This window comes from Spinacia oleracea, chromosome 6, assembly GCF_020520425.1.
Source record: "Spinacia oleracea cultivar Varoflay chromosome 6, BTI_SOV_V1, whole genome shotgun sequence".
Classification (NCBI taxonomy): domain Eukaryota; kingdom Viridiplantae; phylum Streptophyta; class Magnoliopsida; order Caryophyllales; family Amaranthaceae; genus Spinacia; species Spinacia oleracea.
The window spans coordinates 35,414,606-35,434,859 of record NC_079492.1 but is presented as its reverse complement, the minus strand read 5'-3'; the positions used below and the strand labels follow the sequence as shown (position 1 = coordinate 35,434,859).

Here is a 20,254-nt window from a genome sequence, read left to right as displayed (position 1 = left end):
TGCTACATGCCTGCAATGTTAAAACCTCAATTATGATTCCCTAAAAATCTTTCTATTAGTGTATTACCTCTGTCAACATTGAAGGTGTCCCAACAATTTGATATCAACAAGTATTACTATTAAAAGATTGTATTGTATCAAGAGTTCAAAGGTCAAACAAATACCAAATTTTCACTTCTACAAAATTAAGGAATACACCTCCCTTATATATGCAACAATCATTTAGCTAATTCTTGAAAATGGAGCGACTCGCACCGCTTAATAGACCAACAGTAGGTTAAGCGCTGTAGCAGAGTTAAGATTCAGACTTCCTCAGAGGCATCTATATGTTGTCCATCTACGGTTGTTGCACCAACCAACCTTTCTGTTGCTAACCTTTCCTCGAGAGCCCGAGCACCTCTTTCTCTGAAATATTAAGACAAATGGACTTAAGCAGTTATCATGATTTTGACTCTACTTCCAAAATGGAAAGAAAAAACCAACCAAATGAAACCACCAACAAAATGACAAAAAAAAAAAAAAAACACATACTGCAGAAAGGAAAAGGTACAAATCTTAGATCCAGGGAGAATCAGTAACAGTAGAATGCTTGATTCAACCATGCTGACAAATAATTACAGAATAAAAAACACATGAATGGCATAATGTGAAGTTCTATAATTCATCCCTGACTAATGAAGTTGCAGCCGCTGATTCTGGGGTTTGGGCAAAAGCAAATTTATGTCTTTGGCTTTGATTTGAGACTAAGGTTATCATTTTGGGTTCTTCCATCTGTCTTTTCTAAGATATTCTTAACCGACCTCTCTCTTACTTCAATTGAAACATAAATCTCATCAGTTTACTGAATAGTACAGAGTAGTTTCAGCTAAAATAAAACACCTTATAGTACACAGTATAATATTAAGTTCATCAACATAAAAGAAGTAATAACTAAACAGTTCCAATAAACGTCTATCAATAAATTCAGCTTCACTCAAGTTTTTCAATTATATGATTACTAGCTATGCAGGTAATTTCAGATTTAAGGTTGGTTTACTTTAGGCTCAGGTCATCCTGACTAAGTTATTAAACACATTGTGACACCTCACATTAAGTAATTTCAGGAATTACACAGATTTGATTAATGTCACCAAGTTTCAGGCACACTTATGTTTGTTTATTTGATTGAGCTAAGGTCACACCCTAAAACACTGCCCATATCTATATTATTTCATCAACAGATCTATACCACAGTTAATAAACACCATATACCAAGGTATAGGGCTTGAAATAACTTCTTCCATGATCTACCCTTGGCTTATGTCAAAGTATTGGCGTGTAAGTTTCATGACGATAAAATGTATTGATAAATTAGATAATCATTAGACCATTTAAGGGTAAAGGTACATACATACAGACCTCTTGGAGCCTAACAACAGTGGATTTCAAATTGAGTTCTACTAATTATGGATAATCCCTCAGTAGTATGATTTGGTTATTTGGAAGGACATAATTTCTGTGTGGGGAGGGAGCAGAACGAATAACAGAGAGATGAAGAGACTAATGAGGGAGAATGGAGAAGAAGGGGGTAATGGATAGGGGAAAAAGAGGATCTACAACTGCCAGCAAGGCTCTACATCTGGGAAGTGGGAACAGCAGCAAATGAGGCTGAAAGAGATAAATAGGGAGAGGGCATAGAAAGGAAGAAGGTGAATCAGTCAGAGTGAGAGTGAGAACTTGGGCCATTCAAAATGGTAAATATTTATGTAATCGGCATTAGTGTGCAAGATATCAGATATGCATATAAGCGGTAAAAGCTGATGCACAAAAACTAATCATGGGCTGTGATGACAAAAAGGAAAACCATCTTGATACATAAATCAGACCAAAGAAGGAGCTATGGTGGGGGTTTTATCCCCTTTTGTATACAAAGCTTGAGTTCTGCTGAACACTTAGTAATTATGTCCGGGAAGAAAGAAAATTAATTAAAAATTGTGCAACCTAACTCCCTTTTACACTGTCTTTAGTCTGATTCTTAAGATCTACGGCACATATATATAAAAACTTAATGACGCTGGATCTTCCACTTATATATAGCACTATTCCATCCAACTAGCACAAAAATTTCAGTTAAATGCCGGGGCTTTATAAATTATAGGTAAGATTAAGACAGAAGTCTTAGCACAGTTCAAGTAACACAAGGCTAATAACTTGAAAAATTACTCATGAAAGAGAAGGCAAAAATTACCTTCGTCTTGAAGCCTCAATCGAATCAGAGCCTGGAAGTGGGATCCCTCCCAGATCATAACCATTTCCCTCATTAGAAATATCAGACCTTCCACAGAACATCCGATGGAAAATTGTTGAAATAGGATTAACCACTGGTCTGGATGTTGACAGCATCAGAAGAGGATCAACTGAATAAATGATTTAAGGGAAATACTTACTTTCCAAGAGATGAATAGGTCAAACATGATGTTACCTTAAAAATTCTGGGAAGAAAGTGGCAAATGCAAACTCATCACTTGGGTCACCCCTGAAGTTAGTTTCTGATCTTCTCTACAAGTATCTTAGGTAGATCCAGCTCATATATGTACCAAAGATTATCATGGGAAGGTAAGCTGCCGAATCTGCCAAGAAAAAGCTTGCAGTGACGGACAGAAGAATCATGATAGATGGTAGCCACTGCATTTTGATGACACAAAAGGCGTGAAATAATCAGAACTTAAATTTCAATATCTCTTTTGCATTCTTCAGCTTGACTTTTTTAAGGGGTGTTGGGGGTAAAACATGCTCGGTGTTACCTTAGCTTTAATTTTTGCAATTCCAAATACAGAAAGCTCCTGATCGGGGATGATTTGCTTGATACCAACCAGAAACCCTGAAAGCACTCCATGGAAGCCAGAGATTGGCATATAGCTACATAAAGATGGAAAAGTTAAGTATCAGCAGTTTCAGCACTTCAGCAGCATAACAAATCTGTTTCTCAGAAACAAGAGAAAAAACAAAACAGACAAGGAGAGTGGGGGGAGTAACAACAAACTGAAACTTTGTACAACACTGTAATGTTTAGGAAATTAGGGCAAGGACATAATTGAACTTTGCATCATCCTGCAGTGAAGTCAACTGCTTCTATTAAGCAAAACGACAATTCCTAGGATCTTCAAGACATGTCTTTGATTGTCACGGAGTAACTGATCAATGCTCATGCTGAACTGTGCATACACTACCATAAAAAAGAATATTCTAGTCAAACCTAGTTAGTAGTGCAAGCTAATATCACTATAAGAGCTTAAGAGCCTAAAGAATCTGAATGATAAACTCACTGATAACCAACAATTGATTATATCCACTAACAACACAATCAGTACTGTTCCAAAAGCAGCTACGTCCTAGAACCCAGGTAGCAGGAGCTACCCTTTCAAAATTAATGGAAGAAATGACCAGTGGATACGAGATACTAACATGTGCCACAGGAAAAAAAAAGTTGATGTAGCCCACAACTGCTTGAGTTGGTCTAGAAGACAAATGACGATAGAGATGAGATAATAAAGAGAAAACTGAAAGAAGAGAACACAGGCAAAAAGTGAGTGAGGGATGAAAGGAGAACAATAATAAAGAAAACACAAAATGTAAATCCAGCTAAAACTTCCAGAGTCTTCATCAAAATGTATACACGAGGGCGCAGAGAATGAGTGATGAATGAAGCAAGTTCGAAAAGATAATGGGAGTATAGAGTGATGAACTGATGATGGGGGAACTCATTGTAAAAATATAATATCCATGACAGACAGGATGGAAAAAGAGGGTTTGCATGAAATTCAACTACAAGTTTCCTAAAAGATACTCAGAAGTATATAAGGTGATTGGACGGTGATAACACATTAGTCTGCAGGAGTATTACAATGTGGCAGGCAGTAGTTCTTATTCAGACAGTTGATATCACCCTCCCCTGAACATCGTGGCAATTGGATATCAATACCACTACAACAGCCCCACCCTATACCGTGCAGAACTTCCATCGACAGGGTGACAGACACCACATATGGCATAGCTTGGGCAAGAAGCCAACTCCATGAAGATGAATGTGGGTCAACATATCCTGAACGCCGTACAACTTTATTCCTTCCAAGTAATTTCAGGTGTAGAAGCCAGAATATCCAGCCTACATGCTCCAACAGAAGACCTTCAAGAGAGTAAGAACCAACATCCAACATTTTTCTGAGTAAAAGCTCAGAACTTTTTCTTTCAACGATTCGTACAACAGAAAAACCAAAGCCTTATTTACAAATGGATAGGGTCGGCTGCATGAACCAAGAAACTATCTCCCTTTAATCATCCACAAAGATCCTCTTCCACCATTTGTTTCTATCTAGTGCTACTGCACGCTCTCGCAAACCCATTTTCCTCATGTCATTTTTAGCTCCCTCCATCCAAGTCATATTTGGCCTACCTCGGCTTAATTTAAACCATTATCCCAAATTTCCACCTTCCTTACCAGTGCATCCATTTTCTTTCAGCTCTTTGTGATTTTAAGTAACCCATTATTTCCTTTTTCTGGGAAGTACTACCCAAGATATTCATTAGATCTATACTATTCAGTTCTCACACAAAATTAAAAGATAGAAATCAATATGACATGTATGATAATACTAGCAAAACGGCCCGGAAGGGAACCCGACAGATCAAGCATACCAGTCCACCATTTCAATAGTCATTCTAATTGGGCATCTAAAAGTCCATTATATGAAAATACCACGATCCTTGTTAAATCTCTCAATCTACAAAAGGTCAATATGTGATACAGACTAGAAAATCTAATCCAAGTCATCTTTAATATGCTGGTCAAGTTATATCTACATCGTTTAACATTTACAGCATATTATTGGTCTAAATTCCAACCAAGGACTACTAATTAGAAAGAGAAATTTCTTAATGGCAATGGGACCAGACCCTCCCCTCTTTCCCATGTAAGAGATACAGGAGTCTTTAAGCACACAATTACAACAACGTACATTTCAAATGTTTAAAGGAAAAGAAAATTCTAGTAAGGATAAATGGCAATACTAAAAGTAACCTAATGAGGTTTTACAATTACCCAACAGAGAAAATTCTTGCTACTTTGATGGCCCCAATTTCATACAAGTTAATTTTGTCTGTAAATAGATAACACAGTTTTCTATTGGAGTTTTAAGTACATAAATCGAGGGCTTTTGAGTGGTACAAAACTTCATATGAGACGGTAGTTTCCATTCCCTGATACCAAAAACAAAGTTGAGGAAGAGTAAATCCCCGTGACAAGCAGAGACCAATTTATGAGTTTAAAAAGTGAGTGACTGTTTGTGGGACAAACAATATGAGCATGTAATACACAATTTGATCATTAACATTGTCCTGAACTAACTCACTCAGAGTACCAACCCAGTTAGAATATTAGCACAGTCATTAACATGGTCAGATTGACTCACCAACTAACTCATTTATAATGCTAACACTTGGCAGAAGTTGTGACTAACACGAATGCTCAAGTGGAAACAAACTCCTTGCCTCGAGCAGGAAGCTCAATCTTTGCTTAAACTAGTTTACCTACTAGGCCAAACACTCATACACAAAGTTTCAGTGTCCACATCCATCAACTCTAGTTTAGAGTTTAGACGAAACCAGCCACCGTTTCTTTTTAGAACAAAGATCCTGTAAATCATTATCCTAACCTTATTGGTTGGATAGAATCTACAAGCCTGGATGTCCCAGAGGTCTGGGCTTTAAAGGGATGAAACAAGCTTAGTTTTAAAAGGCGCGCTTAAGCGCGCTTAAAGCCTTGGAAGCTCGGAAGCTCACAGAAAAACGCTTCTGCCAGCCGAAGCCTAGCGACATACAGGAAGCGCGCACTTCTTAGCGTTTCTGTGCTTTTACGCTTCCTAGAGCTTTTGCGCTTCCTGTAGACTATTTTACTGCTGAAGATGTGATTTACTGTGAATCTCAAGGGTTGTTTTATGCTGTTAATGGTGTTGGGGATGTTGGGAGTTTTCGAGTTAGTATTGGTGGGGTTTGTGATGTAACCATTTGGCAAGCTGTGAATTTGATACCATGTGATCTGCGGTATTTGGTATGGTATAATGGTGAACTATTGCTGTTGACTCGACGTTTGGAAACAGAAGTTGATATCAGGACGTACTGTGAGTTGTACAGGACCGTTGGGTTCGAGGTGTACAGGTTTTGTGAGTATGAACCTGGACGTGTTTGTTGGGAGCCGGTGATAAGCTTGGGTGATGGAGTGGTGTTTGTAGGTGAGAGTGCGTCGTTGGCGTTGTCATCCTCAGATTTTCCTGGTTGTAAGAAGAATTGTGTTTACTTTACAGATGATCATTGTAACAGTAATGATGTTGGGGTCTTTGATTTGGAGGAGAAATGCATTCATGCATTGCCTTGTTTTCCAGATGATGCCAGTTTGCCTTTGTATTGGGGGTCACCCATATGGATTACTCCTAATCCGCACTAATTAGTACAATGTAATCTCTTGTAACACCAAATTTATGCAATGTTTTTACCTTGTACCAAGATGATGCTAGTTGCGCGATGGCGCTGTATTCATAGATACTCAGAATCAGGTAAAAGTGACAAGTGATGTCTGTTATAAAGTGTCAGCCAATGAGACAAGGTGCAAAACAATAAAATTAACCAAACAATATACATAAAAAGTTTTCACTAACCAGATGCTTTCCCTCTTCAGAGATAAGAAGTTAAACTTGGAGTAAGACAATTCGGAAAACTAAGCAGAAATCTCTGAAACAGAAAACTCCAGGGTTTTTTCTCCATATAAATGGTTTTATAATTGAGAAATGAGTACATCAATGGCACAATATAACCATCTTTGAGTAAGAACTGAAAACAAAGGCAGGTAACTAACTAAGCCAATCCGGCTTGTCTTTTTGCACTGAAGAAACCAAGCTGACATGCATATTGCTGCCTCCTACTTTCATACATACAAAACAGGTTACCTCCACTAGTTCTTGGCCCTAACTGAATTGTTTTCCTTGATTCTTGCTCGGTTGTCCAACTTAACATAGCGTTTAAGATCTTCAAAAGGGAGATCTTCAGCTTCTTTTCGTTGCAGCTCACTCAAGGCAGGTCGCTTATCAAGAAGTTGCCAAAGCCAATCAGGGTACTCAGAGTCCGGTCGTATCTTAGGATCTGTTCCATCCTTCAAAATGTTAGCTCCAACTACAGTGGTGGCCTTAACTTCTTTGCTAAGAGATGATACCTTCGGAGCATCAGGAGCTGCACCTCCTTTAGACGCCTTTTTTGCTTTCCCAGCAGCATATGTCCTTGTACCAATCACTCGCACTGACTCAATTGAATTCATAGCAATTCTCAATGACCTTACATTATTCATTGCCATTTCTTCTTCCTGCTGCTGAAAAATATTAAAGTATGAGCAGATGTTACATCAATTATAAGAAAAGGCACGAGAAAATGCTTTTGTTTTACATGATCACTTCAATTATGCTACTCTCTCTCCGTCAGTAATCTATGATTGCAATTCTTATTTGATACTCCCTCCGTATTTATTTAAGAGATACACTTGCCTTTTCCGGCCGTATTTATTTAAGAGATACACTTGCTATTTTTAGTAACTTATCAACCCACTATCTAATTAAATAATCTATTTAATATATCTTATGTCCCACCACTCTATTAAACAAATAATTTCATAACTACACCCCACCTCCCACTCTCTAAAATGTATGGTCCCCACTTGTTTTACTTATTAAAATATCTACCCAACTCCACTTGTTTTATTACTTTATTTCATTCAATTCTTCTTCTTAAAACCCGTGCCCAGCCAAGTGTATCTCTTAAATAAATACGGAGGGAATATCTCGGAGATTTCCCCCTAGCTTTATCTGAAGTTCTGTACACAAACTGACTAAACAAACTGCAGTATGAAGGGGAAAAAAAGCTTTCAAGTTCATTTGATAGGTGTGATGAATCATGAATCATGAATCATGGAACTCCAGGTCTCGGGCATTTTCAAAACTTCCATTTTAGATTCAAGTTTACGTAAATTCTTTTTTTACAAAAATCAAAATACACTCTATCTTTTCATTTTCCCTTCAATGCCTATGACTGCTTTCCTCCCCTTCCTAATAGCTTGACCACCTCCGGCCCTCACCCACCTACCAGCAATCCATCATCCACCGAAAAATTCATAGGAGTAGTGACATTTCCGAATACCCAACTCAATTTAGCGAAGGATGTGTCCAATACCCTCTAACCCCTACCAGCGATCCATCATTTCATTAACAGACAAATCATAAGAGTAGTAGCATTTTCAAACATTCAACTCCATTTGGTGAAGGATGTGTCCAACACGGAAACACCCTCCCCCCTCCCACTATTGACTATACCTTAAGATCTAAATGAAAAATATAGCAAAGTTAATCATACAATGTATCACCTGCAACGATCCAACAGTACCCAACCACCATGACCAGTCAGCCACAGGCCCATAGCTGCTGAATCGTAATAGGAAACTGCACCACTTCTGCAACTTTACTGTCAAAAACAATCTTTACTCTCAGCCACACGTTCAACATTGTAATGAAAATTATTCAAGGCTGGCTGATAATCCACTAGCACACACTTGGAAAGTTCAGGTTTTGGGGTTTACACACCACTAGATTAAGTTAGCCTTAGGGGCCGGTGTACGGCCAACATCGGGCCAAGAATGGAATAGATCCAAACAAAAAAATGTGTCAATCGTTAGCTAAAAGTTTCGCCCGCCGTTCAGGTTTTGGGGTTTACACACCACTAGTTTAAGTTAGCCTTAGGGGCCGGTGTACGGCCAACATCGGGCCAAGAATGGAATAGATCCAAACAAAAAAATGTGTCAATCGCTTAGTTTAAAAAGGCGCAAGGCGCACTAAGGCGCACAAGGGCCATGGAGCCTAGGCGCAAGGCGCAAGGCTCAGGCGCGCGCCTTTTGGATACAAGGCGCACATAATTTTCTAATAAACCTGAAAGTTCGGTAAAGAAAAAAATTAACATTATTTATACTCAAAACAACATATTTCTATTGGAGTGCCATATTTTCTTGCCGGTTCACAAACATTGCGTGATCCCGTCGATGGAGTGCCAAAATTAGAACCTTCCATAATAATTACAAGCTGGAAATATGAAAATTAACTCATATTATGCTACTTCCACTACCCAAAATGCTAAGGTTGTAGAGATATGACTGTTGATAGGTCACATGGGGTGTGTTTATATCATTAAAAAAGAAAAAAAAAAGGTAAATAAAAGATCCACGTCATCTTATTACGCCTAAAGATTGAAGGCGCACAGGCTCAATCACACAATGGATAACCCAAACATTATCCCCCACAACTAAAAAAAGGTAAAAAAGTAGTGGTCGGCCTCGACGTCGAGTGGAAGCCTAACCGTAGCAGATATATGAACATGAACAACAAGGCAGCTACTCTGCTGCTCTGCATTGACACCAAATGCCTTAAATCCAACTCATTTATCTCAATTCTATCCTCGGTCTCTAAGGGATTTTCTCACTGCTAGAGACGAAGAACACTATTAACTACAACTTCAATTTATTTATCAAACTCTTTTGAGCATTTCATCGAACATGTGGCAGGCAATGTAGAAAAATTCGAACAACCTAAAAAAATAAGTGTAATTTCATTAACATTCAACAACATATGAACAATTATCAACGAAAATACCAATAATAAGCAATGACCAGAAAAATACAGATGAAAATAGAGCATATTTGAAGCACAACAGCCTAATTAAAAATTATGGTTGATTAAATTCGAAAATTAAACAATAATTCGCACGGATCTTATTGCACGATTGAAAGAAAATTTCAGGAAAATGTATAAAAAATACAAGTAGAAAACTTACAGAAACGTCTGAATCTTGTGAGATTCAATCGAATATGGGAGTAAAGCTCAAAGGAGAGAGGGAAAGGAGAGGGAAAAGAAGGAGGCGGTGCAGTTGTCGTTGAGGGAAACAGTAATTGTTACCGTGGGATTTAGAGCAGTAACAAAGTAGGGGAATAAATTACCCTTATGACGGTAACGGCTACTATAAACTCTAAACCAAACAAATGTAAAGGGTTATCTTAATCCGTTTTCAACCTAAAAATTTACAAATTTTTCCGGGTGTGGAGTGATGGGTGTGGAGTGATAACAGATGACTGTGAAATTATGAGTTTTCGTTGGGATATCTGGTTGGGATCTGCACAACAGAATGGATTAACAAGTCGTGGGGTGGTTCGAGAATCCCCCTCTGATGTTTAAGTAAGACTACTGAATGTAGTTAAGAGATAACTAAACGGTAAGTAAGGAGTGTGTTTACGTGTTTCGTATCTTATCGATGTGTCAAGATGTTTTCTTTTTTGTGTTGTGTTTTCTTGATTGAGGGATGACAAGAGATTTTTGACCGGTACGTGAGGTGTTACGGGACCTGTTCCATGAATGTTAGCGGATGTCACCTCAGATAGCGCCACTAGGGGTGTTCATCGGTCCAAACTTGGACCGGATCGGGCCGACCCAGACCGGACCGAAGATCGAAATTTAATAACTCAAGACCCGAAGACATGAACGATTAAGCTTGGACCGGATCCGGACCGGACCGGAAAAATCGGTCCAAAATCCGGACCGGGCCGGTTTAATTATCATGTTAAATAGCCAGTATAGACTTATTGTGGTTCTAGTATATTATTGTTGATAGTTATTGAGAAATTACTCTCAAAATAATATGCTAATTTATTTTTGTCTATTTATGGTGATAATTTCTTTTGACTTGATGTTGCTTTGCAGTGTTTGCTGGTACTCTCACAACACTACTAGTAAATTTATTTTTCACTAGGTGGTAGTGTAATGTTTTGTAAAGATGCATAGCAGAAGTGTGTTTTACTATATGTATCCACTATTAAGTTGAGTTCATTGCATTGGATCTTATATTTCATGAAGATGATTGATCGCAACATCTGAAAGAAGATGGTTCATTGTGGGGGTAATGCGATCTCCACTTATCTACGTTTTGATTCACAAGTTTATATGTGTGTTTTTCCAAGATCTATGTGTTTGGTGACAATCTAAGACACATTCGTGTGTGAGACATGAGTTAATGAAACATTTCTTGTGAATATGATACACAATTGGAATATGTGAGAAAATACTTATTCAGAACCTTATATAAAGAATGAAGCATGATTCTTGCTTTACGCGCTGAGGGGTGTGGGTTTTAAAATCCATGTGTTGATCCATCCTTAGGGGATGATAACGAGCTAGAGATTAAGGCTCTATCTATGCTTAGCCTCACAGACCTAGGCCTCTTGATTGGATGGTGTCGTGAGAAGTTATGATGGATATATTGTTTAACGTGTTTAGCTTCATAGACCTGGTTGGCTTTCCAGTTGGACTGGTCGTGAGATGGTTGGTATGAGCATTGATATGTATGATAGCCTCATAGAACGAGGTCACTCGTGTTAGTGATGTCATGAGATGTTCTGGTTGATTTTCTTGTATCTAGCCTCATAGACCGAGGTCACTTGCCTAAGTGATGTCATGAGATGCCCTTGTAGACTATGTTACTCCGACTCTTCATTTTACCTCAAGTACCCGTGTCGGATCCTCGACACTCCGACATGGGTACGGACACTCCGACACTTCATTTTCGACTTAAATCCTAGAAATTTTTCGCAATTTAGCCGAGTCGGACACTTAGACACATACCCGTGTCCGACACTTGTACCCGAGTCCAAGTAACATAGCTTGTAGATACATTTGTTCATGCTTAACTACATAGTCCGAAGTCATTCGAGTTAATGGTGTCATGAGAAGAACTATATAACTAGCCTCACAGACATAGGCCATTCAAGTTAGTGGTGTCGTGAGATGACCAGTGAGTTGTATAGAGGGAAGGATGAGCTTAAATGTTCTTAATGTTCGATTAGAACACCTACGTGGGTGTGAAGGGATAACCTCCTTCTATGAAAGACTGTGTGTATGTCTTACTAGAGCGCTCACTAGAATCCCAAGGTATTCGGGGCCATGTACGAAAGACCATATCTTTCGTGTACGAGTAACATATGTCGCGTATGGATTTTATTCAGTGTCTGCATAATTTATCTTTCCATGAAATATCATGTATATCGTGGAATCGCTCAAGCTCCTATGGCAAGGTATGTGTTGTCGGGTCCCTTATATTAATTATCTAGGAGTTCAATCCTTTTGGCACTCTCTAGATCGTTAAACACCCCACTCCATTATGTGTTAGTTCAAACCTTCAGGACACTAACATTTTAGTACCAAGCTATTCATTTACTGCTCAGTTTTCTAAATCTCATGTCTGTATGCATTAGTGGAGAGACATAAAACCCAAAAATACAAATCATAATATCTCCATTCGAGATCTGAGCAGTTCTTGAGCAATTCAAACCTTTGAGTTCGGGGTGTAGAATTCGAAGGAGTTTTGTTAACCTTGGGGAGCGTTCATCACTCTAAGCTTGCACTGGTAAGATGGCGAAATTCGCTTCTAAGGCAGTGACCTCCATACCACGGCGGAACGTTATTCTTATGAGATCTACAATCAAGTAATATCTTTGTTTGTCTATAGCTATTTTCGGATCAACAATTATTTTACCTACAATTATCGTACACCACTTGTAAATAAGAATTTGTACCAACCGAAATAACAAAAGTAGGCACGAATGCATAAAATATTCCGATTCCCAAATAACATTGTGTTTTTGGTTCCGCACGTCCATGGCAAGATAGAGAGGGTAGTTAGGCTATGATCTTGACGGGCATGAAACTATGAATGTATGATAACGGGGATTCAATTACAACGGGCATTTTAGTTGAGAAGATGTACACACTCTAATTGAGATTTCATAATAAATAACGGAAAGGCTGAAGGAATTATTTTGGAAGGAAATAAATTCGGTAATCAATTAATTAGAATCAATCAATGACTAAATGAGCGGCGGCAAAAAGGGCCCCACCCTCGCCCTCGCCCTCGTGTGCGGTGGCCTAGAGCCTTCTCTCAAGTCTTCTAACAAACCTATTAGTGGAGTGCGGATATATAAAGTGGGTAAAATGATTGTTTTTTTGTCAATGTGAGACAAGCACAATTTTATTCTTTTGAAGCAAAACTAACTTATGGAAGGATACTTCCAACATTTGTGACTCCTGTACAGCAAAAAAATAGTACTCCCTTCGTCCCTTAATACTCGCACCGCTTTCCTTTTCGGGCCGTCCCTTAATACTTGCACCGCTTCTATAAATGAAAATTTATACCAATATTATATTATTTCTTACACTTACTAACCCCAACTAAACCATTCTCACTTCCAACTATCTCATCAAAACCGCAAATCGTCCATAATCCATCGCCATGCATCAACCCAAAACCCCCTTGGGTTATTTTTTTTCCTCGTTCACACTGACATGGTTGTCGTCATGGAAAAAAACAGTGGTGGGGAAGCGGAGAAGCGGAGAAGCTCATGCAAATTCTGGCGATGGAGGGAAGACTATAAGGCTGGGAATCTTGGGAGGAGTGATGGGTTTAGTGGCTTTGTGATGACTGATGAGAGATCTAAAGTTGCAACCCTTAGCTAGTGCCACGTAGAAAGGCATATGTCTTTCAAAATTACAAATGAGCTGATTTTTACTTGTAATTAGTTTCAAAGAGCAAGGGCAATTTTGGAATCAAAAATTACGCCAAAAAACAATGGTGGGTTCGGCTTTTTTATATAAGAAGCAGTGGCAGAGCCAGAATTTCACGGATGGTGGGTCACCATGCTACGCCCTTCACCATACAATCATAAATCAATGTTTAAATTAAAAAAAATATTAATACTTTAAAAATATATTAATCAATGTTTAAATGCTTGAGGCGAGGGAGGATTTTGTGGAGGAGGAGGGGGATTTTTGTGGAGGAAGATGATCTTGTGTAGGAGGATGATCTTGTTGAGGAGGCGAAATATCTTGTGTTTCTTCCTTTTCATTCTGAAAATTAGGTCACAAATACACTCAAGTACTTAGCATTGAAACAATATAAAAATCCTAAATGAACAAATTCCTAAATCAACAAATTCCTAAATCAACTATTTAAATATCAAAATCAACAAATTCCTAACTCCTCAAGAATTCCTCAACAATTCAATTCAATTCAACAATTCAATTCCTCACAAATTCAATTCAATTCTTAATTCCTCAACAATTCAATTCAATTTCTAATTCCTCAACGATTCAATTCAATTCAACAATTCAATTCAATTCAACAATTCAATTCAATTCCTAATTCCTCAACAATTCAATTCAATTCCTAATTCTTCAACAATTCAATTCAATTCAACAGTTCAATTAAATTCAATTCAACAATTCAATTCAACAATTCAATTCCTCACAAATTCCCAAATATCACATTTCACAAATTCACAAATTCACAAATATCACAAATTCACAAATATCACAATTCACAAACAATATGTAAATAATCCAAATTCACAAATATCACAATTTACAAATTATCAACGTATTACCATTCACAAATTCACAAATCAAAATTCAATTATTATCAATAATGTAAAATTTATAGGTTTAATAATTAAAAATTTAATGTTTAATAATTAAAATTATGCAATTTAAACAATTATACCTCAAAACTCAAATCTGAAATCAGATTCACGACTCACGAAGTCACGAGCCTAGGCAGAAGGCACTGCTCGACGGCGGCTCCTCCTCGAGTCCTCGCCTCCTCCGCTCCTCAGTAGGTGCTCGGCTAGTCGCTGCTTCTCAGCTCCTCCTCTTTCTCGGTGGTCGACGGCGACGCTGCTCGGTTCTTCTTCCCCGAATCCCCACGACCACGGACTGTTCTGATAGGGGTTTAACAGATCTGGGTTCAGTCTTCGGTGGTCGGAACTCGGATGACCTGGTGGAGTGGTGGGCCGGTGGCTGGTGGGCCGATTGCGGCCTGCGTGGCTGCGTCGAAGAGAGAGGGAGTCCGGGATTAGGTTTTGTGTTTTGGCTGCTACTTCCCTGCTTTCCAACTTCCATAGAGAGATATTGTAGAGCGAAGAGCGCGTTATTTTTTTTATTTTTTTTTTATTTTTAATATTAGTGGGTCACGTGACCTAGGTTGCCCAAGCCTAGGTCCGCCACACACTCTAATTTAGGAAATGTTGATGTAATTGGGCGTTACGCATCTTAATCAATATTGTACATCTAAACATGCTTATGTCTAATTGTCTATCAAACTATATTACGTGCGTTTGAGCTCAATATATGGTCTCACATGCTCGCTCACTGACTGACCAATTGAGAAGACGTACTATAACCGTCTTTTATACTTGCACAAAACAAACTTATGTTTTTGTTTTCCATTCCTTTACGAGTTAACGGTGTACTAATCTTAATAGGAAGCTGGTCTACAATACAATTCTTCTTTTTTTATTTGTAATTTATATTGTCCTAACTCATTTTCAATAATATTTGCCATAACGAATAAAAGAAGACTAGATTAAAGAGGAGGATTAATATTCGAATTACTTTTATCACAAGAGTGTTTGGTTTTCATGTAAAATAACTTTCCTCTTTCAATCATTTTCCGTTGTTTTTTCCGTTGTTATAACATTTTTCCAATGATGCAAACCCTTTTTCCTCCTTATTTCCCTCTTCTCTCTTCTCTCTTCCCATCAACTCTGTCTCTCACCCATCCACTTTCATTTTCCAGCATTTTCTCTACGACTTTTCTTTTGGTTTTGTTTTTCATTTAAGTGAAAACGTTTTCCGCCAAACTAAACAAAGCCCCTAAAGTAACTCACAACCTTCCTCTTTCTCCACATGTAAGTAACCAATGTAAAACTTAGAACTTGTGATGTATACACTTTAATGTTTGGAAATCCATAAAAATTGGAGTCTTCCAGTTTGAGTTACCAATCTTTGATCAACATTAAAATCAAAGTCCCTCTATAAATACCTCGAGTATCTCCATAGAAATTCATCAAGCCCTTTGTCTAACACAAACTAATTAAACAAATTCGTCAAATCAATCTAACAAGTAACAACAACTCAACATATATATAATGGCTAGGTCGTCCTTGTCCATGGTAACTAAGACAGCATGCCTAATCTTGATAAGTATGATGATGATGATGATGGCAGCTGATGCGGCAGTAGCCAGGAGAATGATGCCATGTCCACAGGTGATAACAACGCTAATGCCATGCCTTAATTACTTGAAGAAAGGTGGAGCCATTCCAGTTACATGCTGTGATGGAGTTAAGAAACTGGCTAACTCGGCTAAGACTCAACCTGATCGCCAGGCAGCTTGTGTGTGTCTCAAACCCGCGGCTAAGTCATATGGCATCAACTATGACCTTGCTAATAAGCTCCCTGCTTCTTGCGGTATTGACTACCAAATCAACCTCAGTCCCGACATTGATTGCACAAGGTTTATATATATGTTATATATTTTTACTATACCACTCTAATTTTAAATTTATTATTTTACTCCATCTTATTATTGTGTTAATGACTTGCAGGGTCAAGTACTGAAGCAGCAAAACACGGTTTAATAATAAACTATATTTATACAATAAGGATGGAGTTCAGCTTATTTTCCCCCTTTATTACGGGGCGATCATGAAGATGAGGACAACCATGTATTTGTTATTAGAAAGAAACTACTGGCAATGTTATACATAAATAAAAATGTAATCTATGTTATATTGTATTACTACACCAAGTATAAAGTATCATATACTTGTATATCCGAGTTAAATCTATTGTATAATCAAATTAATGTGTTGAGAAATACGCATTTGTGACACATACCACGGGAAGAAAAAAATACATTATTTGGTAATATGTATAGACCGGCTGTAAGTTGTAACATGTACTCAGCTATATATGGTGTCTATGTATATCCTTTATATATATTTCGATATTATAGTTGAACCATAAAGGATCTTGTGCATACAATAATAAGATTGAAGGGTTCCTTGTTTGAGGGGAGGAGCTTTCTTAATCAGAGAATTAGATCCAACAGTTGTAGCTCAAATTATTTCCCTATTTAGATACTCTAATCGACAGGGATACTATTTGTCTCAACTTAATTACTCCGCGCGCGTATCAATAGTTTTTCCTTTTGATATCTCATATCCTAAAACAACACGAACCAAGTTTGAACAAGATCGACTATCAATCTAGCTTCTTCCGCGAACCCACGGGGTATTATATTAATTTTATCGTTGATTTGCAATGACATGAACTAGCCACGATAATAACCAAAATTTGAATTTCATCTTGTCGAACTAGAGGTTACAATCACAATGAGGAGTAGGAGTTGTAAGGATACTACTTTATAAAACATTACTCCAATCTTTTTTTTTTTCTTTCCCTTTAGAATCTTGCCACATTCACATTTCACAATGAAAAGAAAATCTTCTAAAATTTTCCAATTATGTAAGAAAAAGCACATATAAGGTATTGTTTGTATCCTTACTAATCAGTAGTATTTTAAAAATATTAACTACTTAGTATTTACTTATAATCTTTAATAGCTTGTAATTGGAGATATTAACGCAATAGTATTTTTGACTGCCTTTTTTTTTCTTCTGCAAATGAGTTTTTGGAGCCATACTCTATTTTAATTTTCAGGGACTAATATAAAAATATATAAATACATTATGTGACTTGTATTTTTTTTTATATATATATACGATGAAAAAACTATATGCTATTTATCAATCCATAAGTATTATTTTTGGGGTCAGAAAATTCATCTAGGTCTTAATACCAATCTTATCTTAAAACCAATCACATAGCTCTATTTTATTTACACCACTTTTTAACTCAAATTTAAAAAGAAAAATCCCCTGTTTCTCAAAATCCCCTTTTAAAATTTCCGGCACCTTTTCCAACAGAAAACTAATGTTTCCGGCGTCGGTAAAAGATAAATATAATTACCTTTCTCCAGTTGCTACACATGAAGAAATTGTCAACCAACCTCTGCTCTTCCTGGAAACACTTAAAAGTTTTCATTCTATGTTGGGCAGCAAATTTATGTAGGCCATCTTTTTTAATTTCTTATTTCCCTTCATTTCTAATACTTATGTTCTTTCGGGAGCACCATACTCGCGAGTGTGGGATCTAATTTACGTCATTCTAACCTACTATGAAAACTTATAGTGCACAGTGATGTTTGTTTTGTGTTATATACAAAAAGGGTGCCAGTAATTGGAAGAAAGGAGCTAGATTTGCATGTTTTATATGTGGAAGTTACAAAGAGAGGTGGCTATATTAAGGTTAATAATACAATTTTGCGATATTTTATTTACTTTTTCCCAAGATTATTTTTATTTTGATGTTTAACATAATTTTTTTGTGAATAATACAGGTAATTTCAGAGAAGAAATGGAGGGAAATAAGCTCAACCTTCAAGTTTTCTGCCACAACTACAAGTGCTTCTTTTGTGCTAAAAAAACATTACCTTAGCCTCCTATACCAGTATGAGCAAGTTTACTTCTTTAACGTACAGGGCCCTATTATTACAACTCCTCCAACAGGTACCAAGTTTATTTATTCATCTCCTCTTTTTATACATTTTAATTCGTATTTGACTCGCAACAATTCTTCGGTGAGAGGCCGAGAGCGAAAGCATCACAATAATTTATTACGAGGCATTAAAAGGCGCCCTTAATTCTACTGGATGATACTCGGATCAAATCTCTTCGATCTATATCACTCAAATTGCGTATCTCCTGCTACACCTTAAAAAATTAAAAGGCTCCCTTATAACAATAAAATAAAAAAAACACTTGTAAAAATCAAGAAAAAGTCACATGTGTGAGTTTATATGAAAAGATATCATTATAACTTGTTGAGGTTTTAAGTTTCACTCCTTTTTTGGCAGGTCTATGCCCTAATGATAATGATAAATATGCACACGAAAGAGTTGAAGACTCAGACTCACTCGGAGGTAATAATTCATTTAGGTCAAACTCTAAATGTAGGGAGCACCATTATTTTGTTGTTACCCTGCTATAAATTAAAACTCTCGTTCTGTAATCCAGATATTATTCCCTTGAGCATACCAGCAGTAGGAACAATTCATGGGAAATTCGAGTGCGACTATTTAGTCTCTGCCAAACTAGGACATGAACTTCTGAGTGGAGTAATTTACCATCCTGTAAATATGCAATGCATTCCCTCCTCTACAACTGATGATCTTAGGTTAGCAATAGTCCCTTACAACCCCAAACAACCTCGTCAAGCATCAAGAAAGAGAAGGCGTAAAAGGAAGCGATGGGGTGGAGATCCCAGCCACCCAAAACCCAACAGGAGTGGCTACAATTTCTTCTTTTCAGAGAAACATGCACTCCTTAAGTCCCTTTATCCTAATAGTCGAGAGAGGGAGTTTACTAAGATGATTGGAGAATTATGGAACAAGCTCACCTCTCAAGACAGAATAGTGAGTATAATTTAGAGTAACTGATACAACTTTTTTTTGTTAAATCTTATTAAGATCAGAAGAAATACTATTGATTTACTGTTTCATTGATTGTTTGCAGGTTTATCAGGATATGGGGTTGAGGGATAAGGAAAGATATAGAACAGAACTTCAGGAATACAATGCCAAGTTACCAGCAGTTAAAGGCAACATGATCCACCGCCGATAGCAGTGACTAACCCTCTCGCCCCATATGCTCCGATTAAGGGTAAAGGACTGGCTAAGGGTCTGTTTTCATTCCCGGATGTTGAAATTCAAACCCCAAACCCCAAACCTTTTGGTTAAGAGACAAAGTAAATAACCACTTTGCCAAGACCAACTTGGTTGCCTCTTAATTTGTTTAGATAACTAGAATGCATGCAACAAAAGATGAATACTTTTTACTTTTTTAGACCTAGATAGACAAGTCTGTGTTCCTTGTTAAACTGAGTAAAGACAACATTCATGATGTGGTTACCTTTTGTGACTGCACAACCGCCCTCAGTATCGCCAATTTGCCAATGAAACAAATCATTTGGCATACTACTGGTTAGTAGCAGCATGAGTATTGCTCAAGTAGTAGTATTAGTGTATTACCGGAAGTTTCGTGTTGTGAACTGCGATCGCAGGTGGTTTAATGTCTTGAGCAAGGATGCATTATCAGACCACCATAGTGGTTTAATGTCTTGAGCAAGGATGCATTATCATTCCACATGGTGGTCGATGGCTCAGTCCAGATTAGGAGAAGAAGAAGATGATA

The 20,254-nt window shown here is 37.5% G+C and overlaps 5 protein-coding genes and 1 pseudogene across 9 annotated transcripts in view; 4 read left to right on the top strand and 2 right to left on the bottom strand.

Annotated features, from left to right (window-relative positions):
• The window catches only part of LOC130463755 (uncharacterized), a 32,277-nt gene extending 17,262 nt beyond the window's left edge, over positions 1-15,015 (top strand). The window contains exon 2 of the mRNA XM_056832982.1: positions 14,719-15,015. The gene's annotated coding sequence lies outside the window, so the exon portion shown is untranslated. The remainder of the gene's footprint in view (positions 1-14,718) is intronic.
• LOC130463756 (rhomboid-like protein 19) lies at positions 97-4,449 on the bottom strand (annotated as a pseudogene).
• On the top strand, positions 4,915-6,478 carry LOC110780721 (uncharacterized). Its single transcript, XM_056832092.1, has 2 exons — positions 4,915-4,949; positions 5,902-6,478. Exons 1-2 carry the CDS (start codon positions 4,915-4,917, stop codon positions 6,476-6,478), a joined length of 612 nt encoding a protein of 203 aa, XP_056688070.1.
• On the bottom strand, positions 6,764-14,803 carry LOC110780720 (54S ribosomal protein L37, mitochondrial). Of its 5 annotated transcripts, none has more exons than XM_056832987.1 (3): positions 14,662-14,803; positions 8,428-8,535; positions 6,764-7,393 (listed from the first exon to the last, which is right to left on the bottom strand). In XM_056832987.1, the coding sequence occupies exon 3, from the start codon at positions 7,376-7,378 to the stop codon at positions 6,983-6,985; it is 396 nt and encodes a 131-aa protein (XP_056688965.1). In that variant the 5' UTR covers positions 7,379-7,393; positions 8,428-8,535; positions 14,662-14,803; the 3' UTR covers positions 6,764-6,982. The 5 variants fall into 5 exon arrangements, with proteins under 5 accessions (XP_056688965.1, XP_056688964.1, XP_056688966.1 ...); XM_056832986.1 differs by having other exon boundaries at positions 8,438-8,535; XM_056832988.1 differs by having other exon boundaries at positions 6,764-7,390; positions 8,438-8,535.
• A 1,000-nt stretch (positions 15,016-16,015) lies between the features above and the next one.
• Positions 16,016-16,833, top strand: LOC110780882 (non-specific lipid-transfer protein 1-like). The gene is made up of 2 exons (XM_021985179.2): positions 16,016-16,455; positions 16,547-16,833. Exons 1-2 carry the CDS (start codon positions 16,088-16,090, stop codon positions 16,557-16,559), a joined length of 381 nt encoding a protein of 126 aa, XP_021840871.2. The 5' UTR covers positions 16,016-16,087; the 3' UTR covers positions 16,560-16,833.
• A 1,103-nt stretch (positions 16,834-17,936) lies between these two features.
• On the top strand, positions 17,937-19,869 carry LOC110781041 (high mobility group B protein 9). The gene is made up of 6 exons (XM_056832091.1): positions 17,937-18,070; positions 18,232-18,310; positions 18,403-18,571; positions 18,919-18,984; positions 19,079-19,476; positions 19,577-19,869. The coding sequence occupies exons 1-6, from the start codon at positions 17,937-17,939 to the stop codon at positions 19,682-19,684; spliced, it is 954 nt and encodes a 317-aa protein (XP_056688069.1). The 3' UTR covers positions 19,685-19,869.
• The last annotated feature ends 385 nt before the right edge of the window (positions 19,870-20,254 follow it).

What these genes read in the sequence shown, in the direction of transcription:
- LOC110780720 (XM_056832987.1), bottom strand. Translation starts at nt 7,378, where the DNA reads ATGGCAATGAATAATGTAAGGTCATTGAGAATTGCTATGAATTCAATT.
- LOC110781041 (XM_056832091.1), top strand. Translation starts at nt 17,937, where the DNA reads ATGTTTCCGGCGTCGGTAAAAGATAAATATAATTACCTTTCTCCAGTT. An exon ending in ATGTTGGGCAGCAAATTTAT is followed by an intron (nt 18,071 to 18,231) that starts GTAGGCCATCTT and finishes ATATACAAAAAG; the next exon opens with GGTGCCAGTAATTGGAAGAA. An exon ending in TCACCTCTCAAGACAGAATA is followed by an intron (nt 19,477 to 19,576) that starts GTGAGTATAATT and finishes GATTGTTTGCAG; the next exon opens with GTTTATCAGGATATGGGGTT.
- LOC110780721 (XM_056832092.1), top strand. Translation starts at nt 4,915, where the DNA reads ATGGCAATGGGACCAGACCCTCCCCTCTTTCCCAT. An exon ending in GACCCTCCCCTCTTTCCCAT is followed by an intron (nt 4,950 to 5,901) that starts GTAAGAGATACA and finishes TACGCTTCCTAG; the next exon opens with AGCTTTTGCGCTTCCTGTAG.
- LOC110780882 (XM_021985179.2), top strand. Translation starts at nt 16,088, where the DNA reads ATGGCTAGGTCGTCCTTGTCCATGGTAACTAAGACAGCATGCCTAATC.